Consider the following 17,476-nt stretch of genomic DNA (forward strand, 5'->3'; position numbering starts at 1 on the left):
CAATGGGACATTGCCATCTCGACATTAAGTTCAATGTTGTCATCAACTCCTTTTGTACCGGACCCATCTTACCACGGTCCAGGTTGCTCGCGCGAGGCTGAGCTTGCGCGTACGAAAGGTTCTATTCTGCGGAATGTCGATCGTTGCTATCAAACCAAAGAACCTAGTTACATTCGGCGAATGAATTGAGCCAGTAGCTATTGCTGGACCGTTGGTATTGTTTCACAACACTGGCTATGATGCAAGTGATTCCATCGTGGAAGGTGGTACGGTATCGAACCAGGATTGATGGCATATAGCCATTCGTCGTTCTAATTCAGTCTGTAGATTCCTTGGAAGATAAGCAGCATAAAATGATTTGGGAATATGAGGTCCAAATGCAGCGCAGAGCTTGTTTAGATTCAGGGCTGGTCGGTGATAAGGTCATGCCATGGCACAGAGGAGTGAGTAACCTTCCTGTCTACCAAGAATTAGATATGGTTCTGGGACGTTATGTCGCCGCTGCTGTGCGATCACCGAGCACCAATGATGGTAGCATTGTACGACCAACTCGCAACTTCAGAGCCCTACGTTTAACACCAGACCCCCCTCTCCTGTGCGAGCGCTGCGGAGGAGCGGGGAAGTGTGTCAGTTGACCACAATTATTAAGCACAATCAACTGCGTTCCAGACCAGCGTCGGACCGGACCCGAGTACTAGAAGTATTCCATATCATCCATGTGTGTTCACAACCGTTTCCCCAACATGAGGGGTTGCAGTCCCAACAATTGTGTAACAATACTGAGGGATTACACTCGGGATAAAGCTGCCGATTGGAGGGATTACGGATTGGCCGCTTTCTACATGGTATGCTGATGCGGAGACATAGACTGAAATGTGATAGGTATCCCATCACTCCCGCCTCACGGGATTATATCCAGCGAGTCCAGAACAAGGCCACAAATTGTCCTTAAGGCAGTTAAGAACCGTATGTTATTACGGAAATGAGAGCGATGTGATGTCGCTGCAGGCTTGCATCGTACATGGTGTACATACTCCAGTAACCTGCTGGATAGATGTTGCTGTAAAAATAATTCATATGTCTCAGCTCATCCGGTTGTTCTCCCGGTCATAGGACATGAGCGTGTTACTGACAAAACATCCCGAACAGCTTCCACATTCTACCCATGGGCCTAGATTATGTGGCAGAACTTACTAATTTAATGGGTAAAAGGCATGCGGATGTCCCCAGCCATGGGCCTAGCTGCTAGATGTTTACCGCTGAGCGTAACAGCGATATCATGTGGGGTTGAGGGGTGTGATTGCGGCTGTCAGTAAATCACTGCTTATGTGGAGCTCTAAGCTGGGCGGCGTGCACGTAATGTACTCAATTCCAGTCAATCAGTGGTGGGATCCGATCCTCGGAAGTTCACCGACTCCTTGGCGTTCACAGTTCCCCCCTGGAGCCATACTAAATCCAGGAGCACCGCTGTGGCATGGCCAATGTTCCAAAGTCTCCGACGCTATCCAGGCCAGCGATGCCGTTGCCACACCGTGTCATGCACTTCACCGCCTTTTAGACCATACACCACTTTGGCTCAGCGAAACCAGCCACATTTGGGGCAATCTCAGTACCAACCATGAAGATAACTTTCGACAGCAATATTGACTGCTATAGACTACATATCTTACCAAGGATACTGGTTATCATGCACCGGCTGCTCTTCTCGGTGTAGATGGTTCCGCTAGCAGATGTCCAAGTAGAGCCGACTAAGTATGCGACGAAAACTCCAGAGCTTATTATCGAACCGGAATCCCGGAGATCTGGCTCATAATCAATCCAAACAATCTGCTACCAGACTTAGCCTTCAGCCCGGCTGAGCGGGACCCTACCGACACCTAAGGCGTCTTGGGATAAAGCTTCCGCTAAGAGTCGTTCCCTTACCATACAGCTCACACCGCGAGATAACAATCATGCCAGAGGAGCGCGCACACAATCCATATCGACTTCCTCAGAAGCCACTCTTTCTAAATTCTCGGGTTCAGACATGACTCGCCAACCACCCAAATCCGTCTGGATATCCCAACCCCATGATTACCGAGCACATAAACAGCTCCACCGGCCGTGAGACCTCTCCTTCCCACTCACCTTCTTCCCCGCTCGTCTCGTCTCCACTCGCGGGGAAACCCAGCAAGCGCCTCAGCTCCAGCTCCCCCACGGCGTTGGGGGAATCTATCTTGTTCCCAAGCACAAGTACAGGTATAGGCGTCGAAACGCGTCCAGATCCTCCTCCCTGATGAGCGCTACTATTCCTACCAAGCTCGCCGCTTGCGTCCTCCACCTCGCGGAGGAGCCGGAGGAGGTCCTCCAGCAACGCCGCTGCCTCGTCCATTCTCTCGTGGTCGGCGGCGTCGACGACAAAGACGACGCCGTCCACGCCACCGGCAGCGAGGGAGTCGCGCCACAGACCGCGGACGCCGCCCGGGTAGTGTCGGTAACGGAGGCCGCCGAGGTCGATCGCGTCCAGCACGAGACGCACATGTGTCCTGGTACTCCGACCGTTACTGCTGCTGTGGTGGTTTCTGTTGTAGCGGGAGGAGTAAGGACTGGTGACGCCAACGTCGACGTCGAGGCGGATATCAGTCCCGGAGGCAGGGGAGAAGGCCGGTGACGGGAATGAGGCGAGGTCCGGGTTTCGCATAAGGTGCACCAGCGTTGTCTTGCCGGCCCCCTGGAGGCCGGTGATCAGGAGCCTTCGGCGTTTTGTACTGGCGGTCGCGGCGACTATTGCACCCCAAAGAGTCTGAAGGGCTTGCGCGACGCCTGCCCAGAGTGAGGCTATCATGTGGTGTGGTAATAAGTAGTGGAGGAATAAGGGATTTCTTTTCGGGTTGCTGGGTGCTGATGAAACAAAGCTTCTCGTTCTAAACGAGGGAGCAAAGCCTAGTTAAGCCCGGCGAAGACCTAGCTAGCTATAGCGGGACTAAATATTTTATGGCGAGCATAACCACGCTGTTCTATGGCCCATAACGCCAAGACCTAGCGCAGCTGAGCCAGCTTATTTGTATCAAACATTGCCGTGTAGAAAGTGACAACTGTGTGATGTGGCTTGTGTGGAGGGTTTGGTGGGATCCCCGAAAGTGGGCAAGTGGGGTTAGGATGGTTTGTGCGCACCGCGCCACTTCCAATCCCATCCAAGGTTCGGCTTTGGGCTACGGGAATGCAACCTTCCGTCTTACTTCCTTAGCTTGATATTTTACACTAGTTCCTACGGTATAACCAGATCCAACAAACTGAGAAGTCCTGAGTCAAAACATATCTTTTTCCTCCCAAGTTATACACTGTGGTTATCCTAAGACAAGTGATAAGACCAGGCCCACCCAATTTGAGCTTCTAAACTGCACATTCGCAATATTACTGCCGCCGCAATGGTATCGTGTCTTCACGTTAAGTATCCTATTAGAGCCAAGCCGATGAAAGACGTTCGATGTTACCCCAAAGAGTAAGTAATTTAAGAGGCTTTTCAGACAGCATGCAGCCTTGCGAGGGCCGTCTGCCCACGCGGACAACGCGACTCCTTCATGGGTCATGCTGGATTACCCACACGCTAAGGCGTGCAGCTGAGCCACCATGAGACCCCTGGCAGCGGCACGGACTCGCGCCAGGGGGTGGCAGAACACCCAAAACAGATTTCCAGAGTTGTCCAGAGACCCAGACAGCTCTCCAGACATAACACAATACAGTCAATTCAGCCGATCCATCGTGCAGGTGCTCTAATCCAACAGGAAGAAAGAAAGTGTAGCTTTGTCCTAACGTAGCCGTTTGACTATCTTGCAGATCTCCAGAACATCGTTTGTGCCTTTCTTAGGGCTGCACAAAACCTTCCCGCTGCTAACCTGCTCCCTGCTGCGACGGGTGTCGGTACCCTTCGAGACGATCTTTTGCAACTTAAATTTTTAACTCCACGCGGGTTACTTCGACTTTGGACCCTAACCCTCGAAACCGAACTCCGCTTTGGCCTTTTCGTACCTGATCCAACGTTGTATCGGCATCTCGGGCCGTCAGCTGACTGCACGCAAGGAGAGCCGGCCCCGTGTATATAGCGACCGAACATGTCGGACCAGGAATCCAACGTCTATCGGTCTCAACCGGCCAATTCTTGGAAGAAAGTGTTCCCGCCACCTCTGACACCCCGACCATCTCTCCCCTTTTGCCGCCAACATGGGGCCTACAGATATTATTAGCAACCCGGCGGGCAGCTACAAAATGCTGAACGCGACGAGGTAACCAACTCGTCGAATTGTCAGAATAAACCATTGTCCGCCCCCAATGCTGACGGAAGTGCCTCACGCCGCAACTGGAGGAACGGGACGAAGCAAACCGACGGGCCGTTCGCCGGGTCTCAAGCGGGCATGATCGTATACAGCAACTCGGGCTTCTCGTCTGCGACCATGAACTCGATGGCACTCAACGTCCGGGACCTACCCATTTCCTGGCCCCGAATACCACCCAGTTTGACGAGAACTGGGCAACTGCCGCCAAGAACGCCCTGTCATACGCCTGTCAGGTCTCCTTGAGCGACGAGTACCCCGCTGATGAGACCTCGGGCACGCTGCTGCACGGGCCCGTGACGGCATCGAACGTGCCGGCCCTGGTCGGGACTACGATGCAGCGGAATTATACGGTCGTCAGCCGCCCGGATGGCGTCTGCCTGCGGCTTTGGCTTGAGAATGTGAAGGAAGGCTACAGGTGGGAGATTTAGTGGAGGCGATTGGCTCGGGGATGACCCAGACGGAAGGTCAACGGTGTACTGTAGGGGCCGTAACAGGGCCGTAATAAGGGTTCCAGGCGCAGGCTCACTGGGCAGGGTCGACTTAGTCGAGGGTTGGGTCGAGTAAAACTTCGGGATCAGACGGAATAAGAGCTCCCTCCCTTACTCACTCTCGTGAACCGGAGGACGTCTTGCCTGCCCCCCTCTCCCAAAGCCAACCTTCACTTGCAGCACACAGATAATGGTAGAGTTTCAGGCCGTCGCCGCGGATATCAATAAGTCCCGAAACGGGGAGCGGTAATCAGCTCCTCGGCCAAGCCAATGCGTATTACACGGCGTCACCCAGAAGCTCTCCGAGTGAAGCGCCGAGAAAAGAAATAAGTCTTTGATAAACAACAATATTTCAGACACCATCTATCCCAACCAGGCCATGAAGGCGCTTATGATTACTTGGCAGACGCCCTGCGTCTCCGCCACATTTTCTCCTCCACCTTCAGAACTCGTCTTCCCCAAATAAGTGGGTACTCTGGTCACCTCTTAATATGTAGAGTAGCTAGGTCGGTAGTCGGTTCCACCCTCATACCGGACAGAGTCGTGGAGCGAGCCGCCTTTCCTCTGAGTTCCAGACCAGACGCCGCCATTTGGTCCGCTCCGCGCGGCGATGGTGTAGCCAATCACCAGCAAGCCCCCACGGCTCCACCATGCCAGGATGATTGTGAGGATCAGGACGTAGTGGTTCGTGCTCCCCTCGGGCATTAGGAGCCAGTTGACGGAGTAGGCAAAATTCCACGTCGAGCTGAGCAGATTCAGCAAGCTGGCAATAATGTAGAGAGTGGAGACCTGAGCACGTTGGCGACGGACCAGAAGTTCGGGGAGGTGGCGGGAAACTAACTGTCTTGAGAGGTGAAACCTTGCTGCGGATCCATGTGTAGAGGGACAGCCCTGTGATGACGAGTGACGCAGAAAAGAGAATGATGGCGGTCGCTGTGATGAGATCGTTGATGGTCTCAGCCCGTTCAGGTCCCGTGCCGAACCTGTCGACAGTGCCGACTCGATCCGAGTGATTGACGTGGAGATCGATCAGGAGGCCGTAGAAGGTGATTGCGAGGGCGGCAATGACAAAGGCCAGGAACAAGGCGGAATAGCGGGCGATCCTATCAAGCGCGCCTGACACGTTATTGATAGCGTAGTGATGTCCGGGCCGAGCTCGAGCAGAAACATCATAACGGCGGCGGCCGAGAGGGCCTGGAAGAGCTCGGCGAGATATGCCATGTGGTAGGCGGCGCGGATGCTATCCCAATCGGTGTCGACATTGTAGACAGCGCAGGTAGCGATAACGAGTTTGGCGAACACCAGGCAAAGAGTGCTTTAGAAAAGGTGACGTCAATACCAAAATCGAGTAGACAACCATTTTTACTTTTATATTTATTTTTTGCTTGGGGAGGGGTGGAAAGGAGCGAAAGGGAGGGAAAGGAAGGAAAGGGAATGAGTGGGCGGGGTGGGAAAGGCGCATACAGGCAAAACAAGACAAATGCTGTCTTGAGCCATGGAACAAATCGCCTGGCTGGATCTCGATCAGACCTGCTTTTTAGCAAGGCTAGGCAGGTAAAAGGTAGTACAACGAGTAGTGACACCGGTGAGGATAGTGTAGGAGATACCCCAGCTTCTGCTTTCATCGCCTCCTACATACTCGAGTGCCATGATGAGATCCCTGGGCGAAACTGAGGCAATGACGTGCGAGTTGTTTTGCCTGTTCAGGAGTCGTGGCAATGACGTAAAAGTGAAGCTGCGTTGAATGAAGCCGAGAAACGGATGGGAATTAGTAGTTAGGCTCGGAGGCGAAGGCTGTAAATAGATAAACGTCGAAATTCCCTATGTTCTTGTTTCAGTGCGAACATTACTCACTGATGTTGCGATCTGCTGCCGACCAGCCGACCAGCCCGACCAGCCGATCAACAATGATAAAAAGAACCGATAGCGATGACGTCCATGCGTGCCGTCAGCTCCGCAATGCCACAGGGCCACTCGGCAACTTATGCACAGTCCCGAATCCACAGTAACGTTAACTGTTAAAGTGAAGCCCTATCTCGGTGGAGAGGGAGCATTCTTGGAACCAATTTGGCAACGCCTTGGCAGTCGTAATCGCAATAACGGCCTCTGGGCGCTTAGAAGAAATACAATCTTTAGTTATCCCTATACGTAGCCTTCGTATATTTCATCATACAGCTAACAGCCAGAAGCTAACGAAAATCTAACGCTTAAAGGCATCTTTTCAATGACATCATACAAGGCGTTGTCGAAGTCACCACAGAGTGCGTTCCTTCCAAACGGGTGCGTTCCTGGCACCCTCCTCGGTCAAGCGAACATTATTACGGTCGTCAAATGTAGCGCCTGTATCCGAGACGGGGACGATTCCTTCGGCTGCACGCATCTCCTGCTCGCTGAGGCCCATGTCATCATGTGTAAGCCATAGAATTGATCTTTTACTAGAGACACCGGGGTGTAGATACGCCGTGCTTTCCACTTCGTCGCCGTAAGGCGGGACACGCCGCCTGAAATGGGGATTCAGCTCTGGTGGCTCGGGGTCTACCAAGCGTTTCCATATCGAGTGCCGTCTGCGCGTGCCAGCGCCGTGACCTTTCTCGAGGTCACTCGGTGCACTCGTCTCGGCCGGTGAGTCGGGAACGAAGCCGTTAGCCGCAGAAGTCGACGGTTGCGGCTCGATCGCCGTGAGCAGGTCGCGAGGGAGGAATTCTATCAGCTTGTCCAATCGCTTCCTCAGCAAGCAGTGGTACACAATGGTCACAACCAGCAAAATGACCATCATTGCTAGAGGACCGACCGCGACCGGGCCCTTGGCGCTGCCGACGCCGAAGAGTCCAATGAGGCAAATCTCAGCCAGGTACAGCCCGGTCACCAGCTGCTGCAGTGCTTTAGCGTAAGCGGCACCTTTGGTGTCAACGACGGCGCCATAGGCGTAGAGGAAGTTGTATCGGTATGCCAAATACAACAGTGAAAAGCCGATGGTGGCAAAGCCGAGGACCAACGGGGCGATGCAAGAATAGACGACGGCGATGACGCCAAGATTGGTGAATTTTGGGTAATCAGCTCCTGGCTGGCGCGCGTTAAGGGTCGTAAGACTCTCATAAATCTTCCTTGGGGTCTTGGCGAAGCGCTTGGCCAGGATGCTCTTCTTGAACAGGGCTCCCGGATTGAGCAAGTACAGGGCGCTGATGCCGATGCCGTAGAGGACAAAGTACGAGATATAGAAATTAGACGCCTTGGGAAGATTCCGGGCGAGGATCTGCGGCGCCGACGTGGGGTCCGAGACGATGTCACTAGCCACCGCCGTGGCGGACGAGGTAAAGGTTGTGACGAGGAAGACCTGAATTAGCACGAACGCAAAGTACCACGTCTGGGTCTGCAGCTCGACCTGGGATAAGGTCATGGCTCCCGCTTGTCTAGCAAGGAACCTGCAGAAAACCGGGACAAGGGCTACCAGCAAGGCGAGCAGGATGACTGGAAGCAGACCGGTAATAACGCCCAGGATCCAGTCGGGGATGTCGTTGATGAATGAAAGAAATGGGACATTTTCTGTCAGGCGGTTGACATTGGAGAGAATACCGACGAACGCCACAGGAATACCCCAAAAGAGAACCATGACGCAGATGACGGCGTTGCAGACGACGTAACGAAGCGTCGCCTCCCAGGAGCTCATACGGAGGTTTCTCCAGATGACTTCGCCAGGGCGGACACCGACTTGGCTCACATTCATCCTGGACGGCTGATGGTACGTAACAAGGGCTGCCGCTTCCTCGGCAGCCAGTTGGGAATCGAATGCGACAAAAGCAGCCCCCACGGGGTTACGCATCCCGGAGAGGTGGCTTTCTTGTTCTTCACGGACCATCTGCCATAGTGACGCCAACTTCTCCCGATTCTCCTGGATAGTATCAACCTTGGGGCCGACTTTCATCTTCCTGGCCGTAGGCCTCGACGCTGCCCCCTGCCAGGAGGTGCCTTGGGTGACGGTTGGTGCTAGTCGCGACGTCTTCGTCTCCTTGGCGTGTTTGATTCGAGCCGCATTGGCGCTTCTGCAGAACTTGACTTCCGCCTCCTCGAGCTCCAATGTGGTCTTCTCGGCATCCCCGGTCATCTTCTCCAACTTCTTTGCATCCAACGGGATCCAGACTCGCCGAGCGCTCGGAAAAAGTTTCAACAAAGCCGGCACGCTCAAGTACTCTCTTGGAATGGAGGTAAATAGCACCGTCTTCGTAGAGATGTGACTTGCATGCCAAGGAGTTAGGAGGTATGCTTGTCGCAGCTTGATGAGGAAGAGCGACTCGCGGCTGATGGTGAACATGACAGCCGCAAAAAACAGCCAGGCCATTACGGCATGAGCAAAGTATTTCGCTGGGTCCGCAACATTGCCGAAGGTGAGAGTGTCGAGTTGTTGGGCGCCGGCGCCACCCGTGGCGTTCACAGGGAACAATACGGGCCATGTCATGCAGCATCCGACAAGAGTCAGGACCGCGAGAAGCTTCAGGAAGCGCACAAACAGATAGGCATCCAGAGAGTGATGGTTGAGGATGTAGGTGTCCGGGAGATTCCAGTACGTGCCGATCCACCCTAGCATGGTGTTTGGTGCCGCTGGTGTCTTTTGGCTGCAGGGGCGTGTTAGCACTCGTATGGGCTAGGAGATTAGGGTAGCTTGTTTTCACCTACTCATCTCGCAGAATGTCGAGGTACGTCCTAGGCGCATAGACACACCTCTGTTTCTTTCGCAGAAGAAGGAATACCACGAGGAAGATGGCTGCTGCAACGAAGGAGGGAATCAAGGTAGAGACCAATGCGGACGCCGACGTGCTCGTGTCGCGGTGCGAGCCGACATTGCTGTCGCTCTTCATAGCTCCTACGTTAGCCTCTACCTAATTGCCGCCGATGTTTCAGGCATCAATATACCGTTGTCTTCAAAGGAGGCTCACCTGAGGACGAGAATTCATGCTACCCATCTTCACTCTTTGGATCTTTGCGGATCCGACCGGCTGGATGCGGCCGGCTATACCGTTTCAATTATAGTTCGAGGATTGATCAATCCTGCAGGCTCTGACGGAGGCCCTGATTGCAAAACATGTTGCCCATGGATGACGTTGCCCCGATCTGCCCTACAATGGACCCAAGCTCCTTGGTTTTTGGTTGTGGTGCTTGGCGTGGCGTCCCTGAAGCTCTTGGCTGACAGCATGGTCGGCTAGCCCGGCATGCGGCGGCCGACGTCCCAAAGACCTAGTTGTGTTAGAAGTCCCAGTGTATCATGCCGAGGATGAAGGCCAAGAGAGAGATTACGCAGTAGGCTTGATCAGAGTAGTCTCCGTAACACAAGCTCCCTTTTTTTTTTCCGAGGCTGGTGCTGCGCACCGCCACGCCGCCAATGTACCTGTGGGCCCACCAGCATTGAACTCGATGTGGGAATTGCTCGTCACTCAGACCATAAGTGGTGAGTATCCATCGACATGCTCGCCGCATTCGCCGTTAGGGCGGAACCAAGGCTTACGCAGGTCTCCTGGCTCTTCCAAGTAAAGGCGAGGTCATGCCGTCAACGTCTCGGGTACTAACCCTACCTGCGAGTTTAAGCACGCAAATTAGAGCCGGATGAGTTTGGGAATGTTGTAAGCGCTGAAGAATGCCGTCCTCATTGGGCAGTGCTTCTCTAAATAGGATGAAGAGCAGTCGGTCATCGATGCCTATAATATCGCGAATAGCTTTCTTAGTGATTCAGCTCCACAACCCTCTCTATGTCTTTGCCAGTATTGTAATATATCTCTATCGTGCTGGTTGGTCTCCAAGGCAACGTCACTAGATGCTTCGTTGATAGCGCTCCTCACAGCGGAACTAGCTATCATGATGCTGGCCAGCATAGGCTTCCGTTGCGATACCTCTGGCTGATGGTGGGAGAAACAGCGGGGAAGTGAGAGCCATTGTGCGTGCAATGGAATGGCAGAAAATGAGCCGCTGTTCACGGATCGAAGGTAGATTGACGCTCCGCCTAGACAAGCCCTCCGTCTAAAGAGGTGCGAGCGCATCTAGCACGATTCAGCCAACAGTCTCAAGTCAAGCAACTATCGACGCGGGGGCATCTGCCTATCCTCCAGACGCCTTGTTGCGAAAGCTGAACTATTATATTAACCCGGAAATAGATTATTGGCAAATCAGAATACAGAAATGTTTTGTTCTCGCAACTACTTTTTTATACAGTCATGAGCAGAAATATCTTCCTGTCACGCGTACAGGAGCTCAGCAGAGGTCGTGGGAAGTGCGTGGAAAGGTTGAAGTCTCTGAAGATCTATCTACTTCAGTAGGAGACTGAAGAACTGGCTTAAATACACAAAGGAAATGGTCTGGGCGAGCTCACGTGATGAACTGCTGAGCTCGGCGGTGAGAGCCGAGCTTCACAAGTGCGGTTTCCAGCGCGACACTTCCTCTCTTCCAACACAACAAAGTGTGACGAGGTGCCACGTATTGTGAAGTACAAAGTAGCGTATAAAGTCCACATGCATTGCTGATCGTGGTATTAGGGGGAATATAGCCGCCAAGACTCTCGATTGATCCACTCACTTACTGGTGAGGCAGCCTAGGTTTAGTCGTACAAGACCATAAAAAACTACCAACTCCATGAAATGAGAAGTTCAGTCAGAGAGACTAGCCAGAAGATGTTCAAGGCTTTTATGCCGGTCGCTGCTGTCACCGAAGACCTTTCGAACACCTATAAGAGCTACCTTATACAACTCCTCCGCTCGTGCCGCTTGTCCTATACTGGCGTTAAGAAGCCCCAGGTTAGTAACAGCGTTCAAGAAGGGGACATAGGTCACAGCAGCCTCTTTGCCCAGGGCTTTCTTGTAGCCTTCCAGCGCCCGCTTGTACATCGCCTCGGCCTCCTTATATCGCCCTTGCTTCCTGTAGAGGACACCGAGATTGTTGACTGTTCCAAGCGTCGACGTGTGCTCCGGTCCCCACGCCTTCTCCTTGCCTTCTAGTGCTCGCTTATATATCGCCTCGGCTTCCTTATATCGCCTTTGCTTCTCGTAGAGGATGCCGAGATTGTTGATTATACCGAGCGTCGACGTATGGTCTGGTTCCCACGCCTTCTCGTAGCCTTCTAGCGCCCGCTTGTACATCGCCTCGGCCTCCTTGTGTCGCCCTTGGTTCATGTAGAGGAGGCCGAGGGTTTCTGGCATCCAGGGGCTGCTCCCATTATTATCAGCCTCGCTGAGCAGTTGTCGGCATCGATCAGCATGGAGCAAAAGTCGGCGTTGAATCAACCAGTACTCCGGAATATCCTGTCTTGGCACATGCAGACTCGTACACTTCATTGCCAGCGTTGCCAAGTCTTGCTCGTTCGGACCACTCAGTACGTATATCATCCATGAGTGCACACAAGCGTGTACGCTATAGCCACTCGACTCCGACCCGTTTTGCGCTGTTATCGAATGTGCTTCCACGAGTCCGTGACTGCAGAGCACCCGCATGCTTTGGTCAAATGCGAGCCGGTTCTCCGTAAGATCTCGGAGCCACTTCGGCCCATCCTCTGTACCTCCTTGCCGTAGTAACTCGTACCACAAGTCTTCCTTGCCGAAAAATGCCCACAATCGCAGCAGTATCGCCGCGGATTTGCTCCGGCGGCGGATACTCGCAAATGAAATGTCCCAGGTTGAGTACATGGCACGATTTTCGTACGTGAGGAGTTGCGGGCTCAGCTTCTGCAACTGGCCCCACGCACTCTCATAATCTTGCAAATATTGTCCCCACGATGTCGAGACCTGCGCGAGGTATGTACCGGCTGTCGATAATGCGAGCGGTAGACCGTCAAGTTTGCGGGCAAGGGCCACGGCGGCAGCATCTGTCATCAGCAGAATTTGTCAGGGGCGTGCGTATTGACCGAGGTCGAGGAATAGCCACCTACCGTCTTGGGCTCCAGTGCGACCCGACGTTGACTCTAGAATGCGAAGACTGTCTTTAATGCTGCGCAAGTTTTGCAACCGCAGAAGCTCCCCGATCTGAACTGTTGATGATCGCGTCGTCACCGATGACTGCTCCATAGTCTGTGTCCGGGAGGTACTGGCGAATATCGTAGCCCTCTAGTGCTGGTTGATCCGCCTCGCCATGCCGACCTGAGTTGCCGCCGTCTCTAACCGGTGCTTCCCCGGCGTCGCCTCCCATCTTGGGGTGGTCATAATTGTCGTAGATCAACAGCTATCGTTCATTCGTTAGTTCGTCTAGCCACCTCCTGACAGCCAGCGATGCATCGCTATCTTTATCCGACACCGCGGTCTGCATGTAGCTCAGGTTAGGGTGCTCCCCGAGGATCCTTAGAGCTGCATTACGGAAGCTCTGGTTCAGCGATGTTTCATCTCTTGCGTTTAGCCAGATCGATGCAGAATAGTCGTTCCTGTGCCGCTTCATGTATGCGATGGCGAGTTGCGTCTTGCCCATGCCTCCCAAGCCGTGCACAACAACAGTGCAGCGCCCTGGCTGCCTGCCGAGCGTTTGGTGCATCCATGCTAGCTCCTCTTCTCTGGCGACAAAGTGAATTGTTTCAGTAGTCCCCGACAGACTCAGTGAGAGGGCAAACCGATTGATATTGACACGTGCTATTTCGCATACAAATGTCAGTTCACACTGACGACCGACATGATTAGGCTTCCCTACCATCATCTACCCTTGCTTCCCCTTCCCAGCGCTGTTGCACACTGTCTGTGGCATCCGTGACCATGATCTGCAGGTGTTCCGACACCGCCACGTATCCGACGTCTCTTTTCGATGAATAGCGGACCATGAAGGTATGATCTGCGTGGATAGCGATAGGCTCGGCGTCTGCGCGTCCTGGTACTACTGCCGACGCCTTTGGAACCACCTGATGCTGCTTAGTGCCACCTCCCTACGGTGGGGGACGAAATCACAAACCATAATTCTGTGCCCCAGAACGGTAGGAGTCGCATACTCTTCGAAGGCATACTTTGTCACAAAGTCGTTGCTGATCGATGCGTACTGTCCTAGCTGCTGCTGCAACCACTCCGAGTCTCGCTCGAGATGTTTCAGAAGCCGGTCGTTGGCCGCCACGACAAGAGACGCTACATTGGCGAGAACTCGCCCCAGTCGCACGCCGTTGCCGCCCTGATGAGGAGTTCCCATAAACAAAATGCCATGAGTTGATAGTTTGATCGATCGGTGGTCGGCCAAGGCGCCCGGCCGAGCGGCGTCGGAGTGGATAAGAGCCTAGTGTTGCCAGTGAACGAAGGTTTCGTGCGTCGAACCAAGCGGATTGACCTACACTCTTCAACACGAGGCCTCCCAGGCTATGGGCGACAAAGATGATCGGTCGGTCGATGAACTAGAAAGCTATCTCAGCCTCAGCCCAAGATGGAAACCGGTGCGCACCCACTTTCGTCAATTTTCGCTTCCTGCACAGGTCGGACACCAGGGTTATCGCGTGGTCGTAGAGATACTGCCAGCTCACTCGGTCAGTAATATGGGTATTCGCGTCGTAACCCCAGCAGAGAATGCGCGCTTGTGGGAGATCTTCGGGGAGGAGGTCCCTGAGCCAGTGGACGCCGTTTTCCGCCGTCCATGTTTTCTCTCGGTGGCCGTTGAGCCCATGCAGTGCGACGATGCTGCCGTTGTGAGCCAGGAAGGAGCAGGAACATGTGGAGGTGGCACACATACTCGACATCGGATCGTGCCCCTCTGAGACAACCTCCAGGCCTTGCGGGTGCTCCACTGTCTGACTCAGCATGCGGGGCCCCCGGGCTAGTGCTCGCTTCGTTCGATCCACCAAGTGCGGGAATTTCGATGAAGCCATGCCGATTGCTGTCGTTGCTGTATCGCCGCCCGAGGCTTCGTTTGAACGTAACACTCTGTCAGACGGGTGTGTCGTTCGCGAGTAGAAGCCTACAGATTGTCGATACCCTACGGTAAAGGTTGGGCTACAGTCAGGTTTCGGGGCGGTCATCCTCGGAACGGCTGAACTTGATCCCGTCTAGCCACGTGGCGGGGCGGGGCCAGATCTTAGTTCTACGTATACCGCGAAGATGTTTCAGGAGTTCGACTCAATTCCAAGTCGGCCAACGTTCGTGTCAGCCTCTTCATCATCCACATATGTCACCCAAGTTATCCAAGATTCAACGAGCCGAACTCGAGAATGTCATCGTTAACAAGTTACAGGGCGTGGAAGACGTCACCGATAAAGGAATAGCGAGAACGAGCCAGCAAGCCATGACAGAATTCCTCCGCCGGAAAGGTGCAACCGCCAAGGTGTCACAATACACCATCGGTCGAGAATTGGAAGGCGTGGATGGACCAAGAAGGTACCACGAAACATCGCCAAAGAACAAAGCCAAGACCTACGTGACGACTACATCCAGCGACGGTCCCATTACACACCGGAACAGATGATCTTTATAGATGAAAGCGGGTGTGACCGCAGTCTTGCGACTCTGGGACAAGGTTACGCCCCAAAAGGGGTAACTCATGTACAGATCAAACGGTTCCATCGGGGGAAGCGAATGCAGATGTTGCCAGCATGCACAGTGGGCGGCGTCATCTATTCTGAGGTGTATGAAGAGAATACGGATACTCAGGTATTCGAGGGCTTTATTGAAACGCTTCTGCCGTTCTATAAAAGATACCCAGAGACCAGATCAGTCATCTTCCATGAATATCACATCCTTTCACTTCTCTCCAAATGATGCCGGAATGTGTAGATATAGATAAAGAGATTAGATAAGTGTTGGTCTGTGCGCGCAACGCGACGCGTGCCCCGCCATGGATATCTTCCACCATGGCCAGACCTCCCACTCTTCTTCTCTCACCACCATCTTCAGTCAATTACCTCGTTTATCACACTTCTGGCCCTTGGCTCCCTTTCCTGTATCACCAAAGATCGATGAGATGCTTGCGCAAGCAGGTGTTGTGAAGGAGCTTCAAGCGCCATATTCTCCAAACCTGAATCCGATCGAGCCTTTCTTCGACTCTGTCAAGAATCGCATCAGGAAGAGGGCTCCACAGGATGCGGATCTCATACGGGGTGACTTTAAGGAATACCTCCGGATGCAGATCAGAATCGTCGGGCAGGACAAGAAGATTGCAAGAGGTCACTTTCGGCTGGCGCAGATACTCGTCGATGAACCGGTAGAATGCTAGAATGGAAATAGATTATGTCCACAAAATGATCCATCATGCGCTCTGTGCTCTTTCGCGATCCTCCAAAATGTCTTGACATCACTAACATACCTCCATGCCACCCCATATGGGATTTCGTTCCTGATGTAGAAACACGGTACATGCTCTTCGGGTTGACCGTAAGCATGTTGGGATCTTAGCATTGCTTCAGAGTCAAGTCTCGGGCTGCATCGTAATGCTGCTTCTGTTCCTCTGTGCACACTTGGTCCTGATGCCAAGCGCTGCACTCCCTGACCGCGACTTCCCTGGGTAGGTCAAACCGTATCAAGGGAGACGTTGGGAAAACAATGCTAGGGGATGTTGGAAGGTTGGGTACGACGCCGCTTCCGGCCACGCATCAGTGGCATTGATTAGCCAGAATATCACCAGCTGAGCCGTCCGAGTCCCGTTGCCTCCGCTTGTGTGTCTTTTCCCAATCTTTATGTTCTCTCTCCCGCTCGCGTTCCGTATCCCGGACCAGGCGGCGAAACCCCTCGGGGACATCATCGTACCCATTCAGGGGTTTACCTGCTTACATGTGGTCGGCAAGCATCCTGACATGATGAGGCCAAAGAGGAAAGTGTTTTCCGTCGTTCTGCCAGCAGTGGTCGGAGCCTTTTGTACAAGGTGACCCTGGGTAACGGATGAGAAGATACGCCTTACTGATGCACGCCCCTCGTTCGAGACCAACAGTTCTGGCTTCCAACTCTGCTTGCTGAATGGCCGTTGCCTCACCTCTGCCGGCCTTCCCAGCGTCGGCAGTCTGGTAGTAAAATGTTACCGTGACAGTCATCTTCTTACCGTCAGCGAGAAACTTGCTCCATTCCTGGAGTTGTTTAAAACGTATTTTCGCTTAACCTTCAGTTTCGGATATTGCTTGGTTATGCTCGCCGGTTTACGGTCGGTTACGGACAGAACAACCTTGGTGTCATCTCCTTCCACGGCTTGCCGGCAGTCGCAATAGTCGCCTTCGGTCGAAGCACGTGTTTCCAGAACTTGCGTGGCGATATCACAATACCCAACTCCGATTCACCAGTCTGTTCCCTCTTTTTCAGGCATAGCTTCCATTGCATATTCCAGTGTATCGTTCGTTCGCCTTCGTATGACCGTTCTGGGTTCCAGTCAGCATGTGGTACGAACGTCAAGGCGGCCCCAGCAGGCCTCAACTGGCTTCTTGGAGCAGGCTGGGACTCCTCGCTCTCAGAAGCAGAAGAGCTAGAGCTCTCAGAGTCACTCGCATCGTCACTTGACCTGTCATTGGCATTCTCGATTTGCTCCATGATGTTGACGCACTGCAGGTTGTTGCCTGGCTGCTTCTCGCGGGTTCGGTGTCCAAACCAAGAGGCCACAAAGAGAGACCCCACTACGTACTCTGAGGTCCCTATGATGCCTCACATAGAGACGACTTCTTGTTCAGAGAGGAAGTTGTTTATGCTCACAACTGTAGACACCGCTATTACTACACTGATAAATTGACCCGAATTAGATCTAACAAGATTATCTAGTCTATAGACTGGG

The 17,476-nt window shown here is 53.3% G+C and overlaps 7 protein-coding genes across 7 annotated transcripts; 3 read left to right on the forward strand and 4 right to left on the reverse strand.

Annotated features, from left to right (window-relative positions):
• Window positions 1-2,020: 2,020 nt before the first annotated feature.
• SAR1A (GTP-binding protein SAR1a) lies at window positions 2,021-2,824 on the reverse strand (the record flags this gene model as incomplete). The annotated part of the gene is made up of 1 exon (XM_071062555.1): window positions 2,021-2,824. The coding sequence occupies one exon, from the start codon at window positions 2,822-2,824 to the stop codon at window positions 2,021-2,023; it is 804 nt and encodes a 267-aa protein (XP_070918656.1).
• A 1,376-nt stretch (window positions 2,825-4,200) lies between these two features.
• Window positions 4,201-4,741, forward strand: MFIFM68171_07136 (uncharacterized protein; the record flags this gene model as incomplete). Its single annotated transcript, XM_071062556.1, has 2 exons — window positions 4,201-4,262; window positions 4,387-4,741. The coding sequence occupies 2 exons, from the start codon at window positions 4,201-4,203 to the stop codon at window positions 4,739-4,741; spliced, it is 417 nt and encodes a 138-aa protein (XP_070918657.1).
• A 546-nt stretch (window positions 4,742-5,287) lies between these two features.
• MFIFM68171_07137 (uncharacterized protein) lies at window positions 5,288-6,451 on the reverse strand (the record flags this gene model as incomplete). The annotated part of the gene is made up of 5 exons (XM_071062557.1): window positions 5,288-5,590; window positions 5,643-5,904; window positions 5,970-6,116; window positions 6,266-6,310; window positions 6,441-6,451. 5 exons carry the CDS (start codon window positions 6,449-6,451, stop codon window positions 5,288-5,290), a joined length of 768 nt encoding a protein of 255 aa, XP_070918658.1.
• A 601-nt stretch (window positions 6,452-7,052) lies between these two features.
• PHM7_2 (phosphate metabolism protein 7) lies at window positions 7,053-9,654 on the reverse strand (the record flags this gene model as incomplete). Its single annotated transcript, XM_071062558.1, has 2 exons — window positions 7,053-9,411; window positions 9,473-9,654. The coding sequence occupies 2 exons, from the start codon at window positions 9,652-9,654 to the stop codon at window positions 7,053-7,055; spliced, it is 2,541 nt and encodes an 846-aa protein (XP_070918659.1).
• A 1,776-nt stretch (window positions 9,655-11,430) lies between these two features.
• Window positions 11,431-14,600, reverse strand: MFIFM68171_07139 (uncharacterized protein; the record flags this gene model as incomplete). Its single annotated transcript, XM_071062559.1, has 10 exons — window positions 11,431-12,010; window positions 12,359-12,530; window positions 12,579-12,641; window positions 12,705-12,859; window positions 13,026-13,392; window positions 13,451-13,661; window positions 13,706-14,017; window positions 14,073-14,132; window positions 14,184-14,412; window positions 14,470-14,600. 10 exons carry the CDS (start codon window positions 14,598-14,600, stop codon window positions 11,431-11,433), a joined length of 2,280 nt encoding a protein of 759 aa, XP_070918660.1.
• Window positions 14,601-14,896: 296 nt separating this feature from the next.
• Window positions 14,897-15,193, forward strand: MFIFM68171_07140 (uncharacterized protein; the record flags this gene model as incomplete). Its single annotated transcript, XM_071062560.1, has 1 exon — window positions 14,897-15,193. One exon carries the CDS (start codon window positions 14,897-14,899, stop codon window positions 15,191-15,193), a length of 297 nt encoding a protein of 98 aa, XP_070918661.1.
• A 495-nt stretch (window positions 15,194-15,688) lies between these two features.
• On the forward strand, window positions 15,689-15,940 carry MFIFM68171_07141 (uncharacterized protein; the record flags this gene model as incomplete). Its single annotated transcript, XM_071062561.1, has 1 exon — window positions 15,689-15,940. The coding sequence occupies one exon, from the start codon at window positions 15,689-15,691 to the stop codon at window positions 15,938-15,940; it is 252 nt and encodes an 83-aa protein (XP_070918662.1).
• Between the last annotated feature and the right edge of the window lie 1,536 nt (window positions 15,941-17,476).

This window comes from Madurella fahalii, assembly GCF_045866475.1.
Source record: "Madurella fahalii IFM 68171 DNA, scaffold_4, whole genome shotgun sequence".
NCBI classification, from domain to species: Eukaryota; Fungi; Ascomycota; class Sordariomycetes; order Sordariales; genus Madurella; species Madurella fahalii.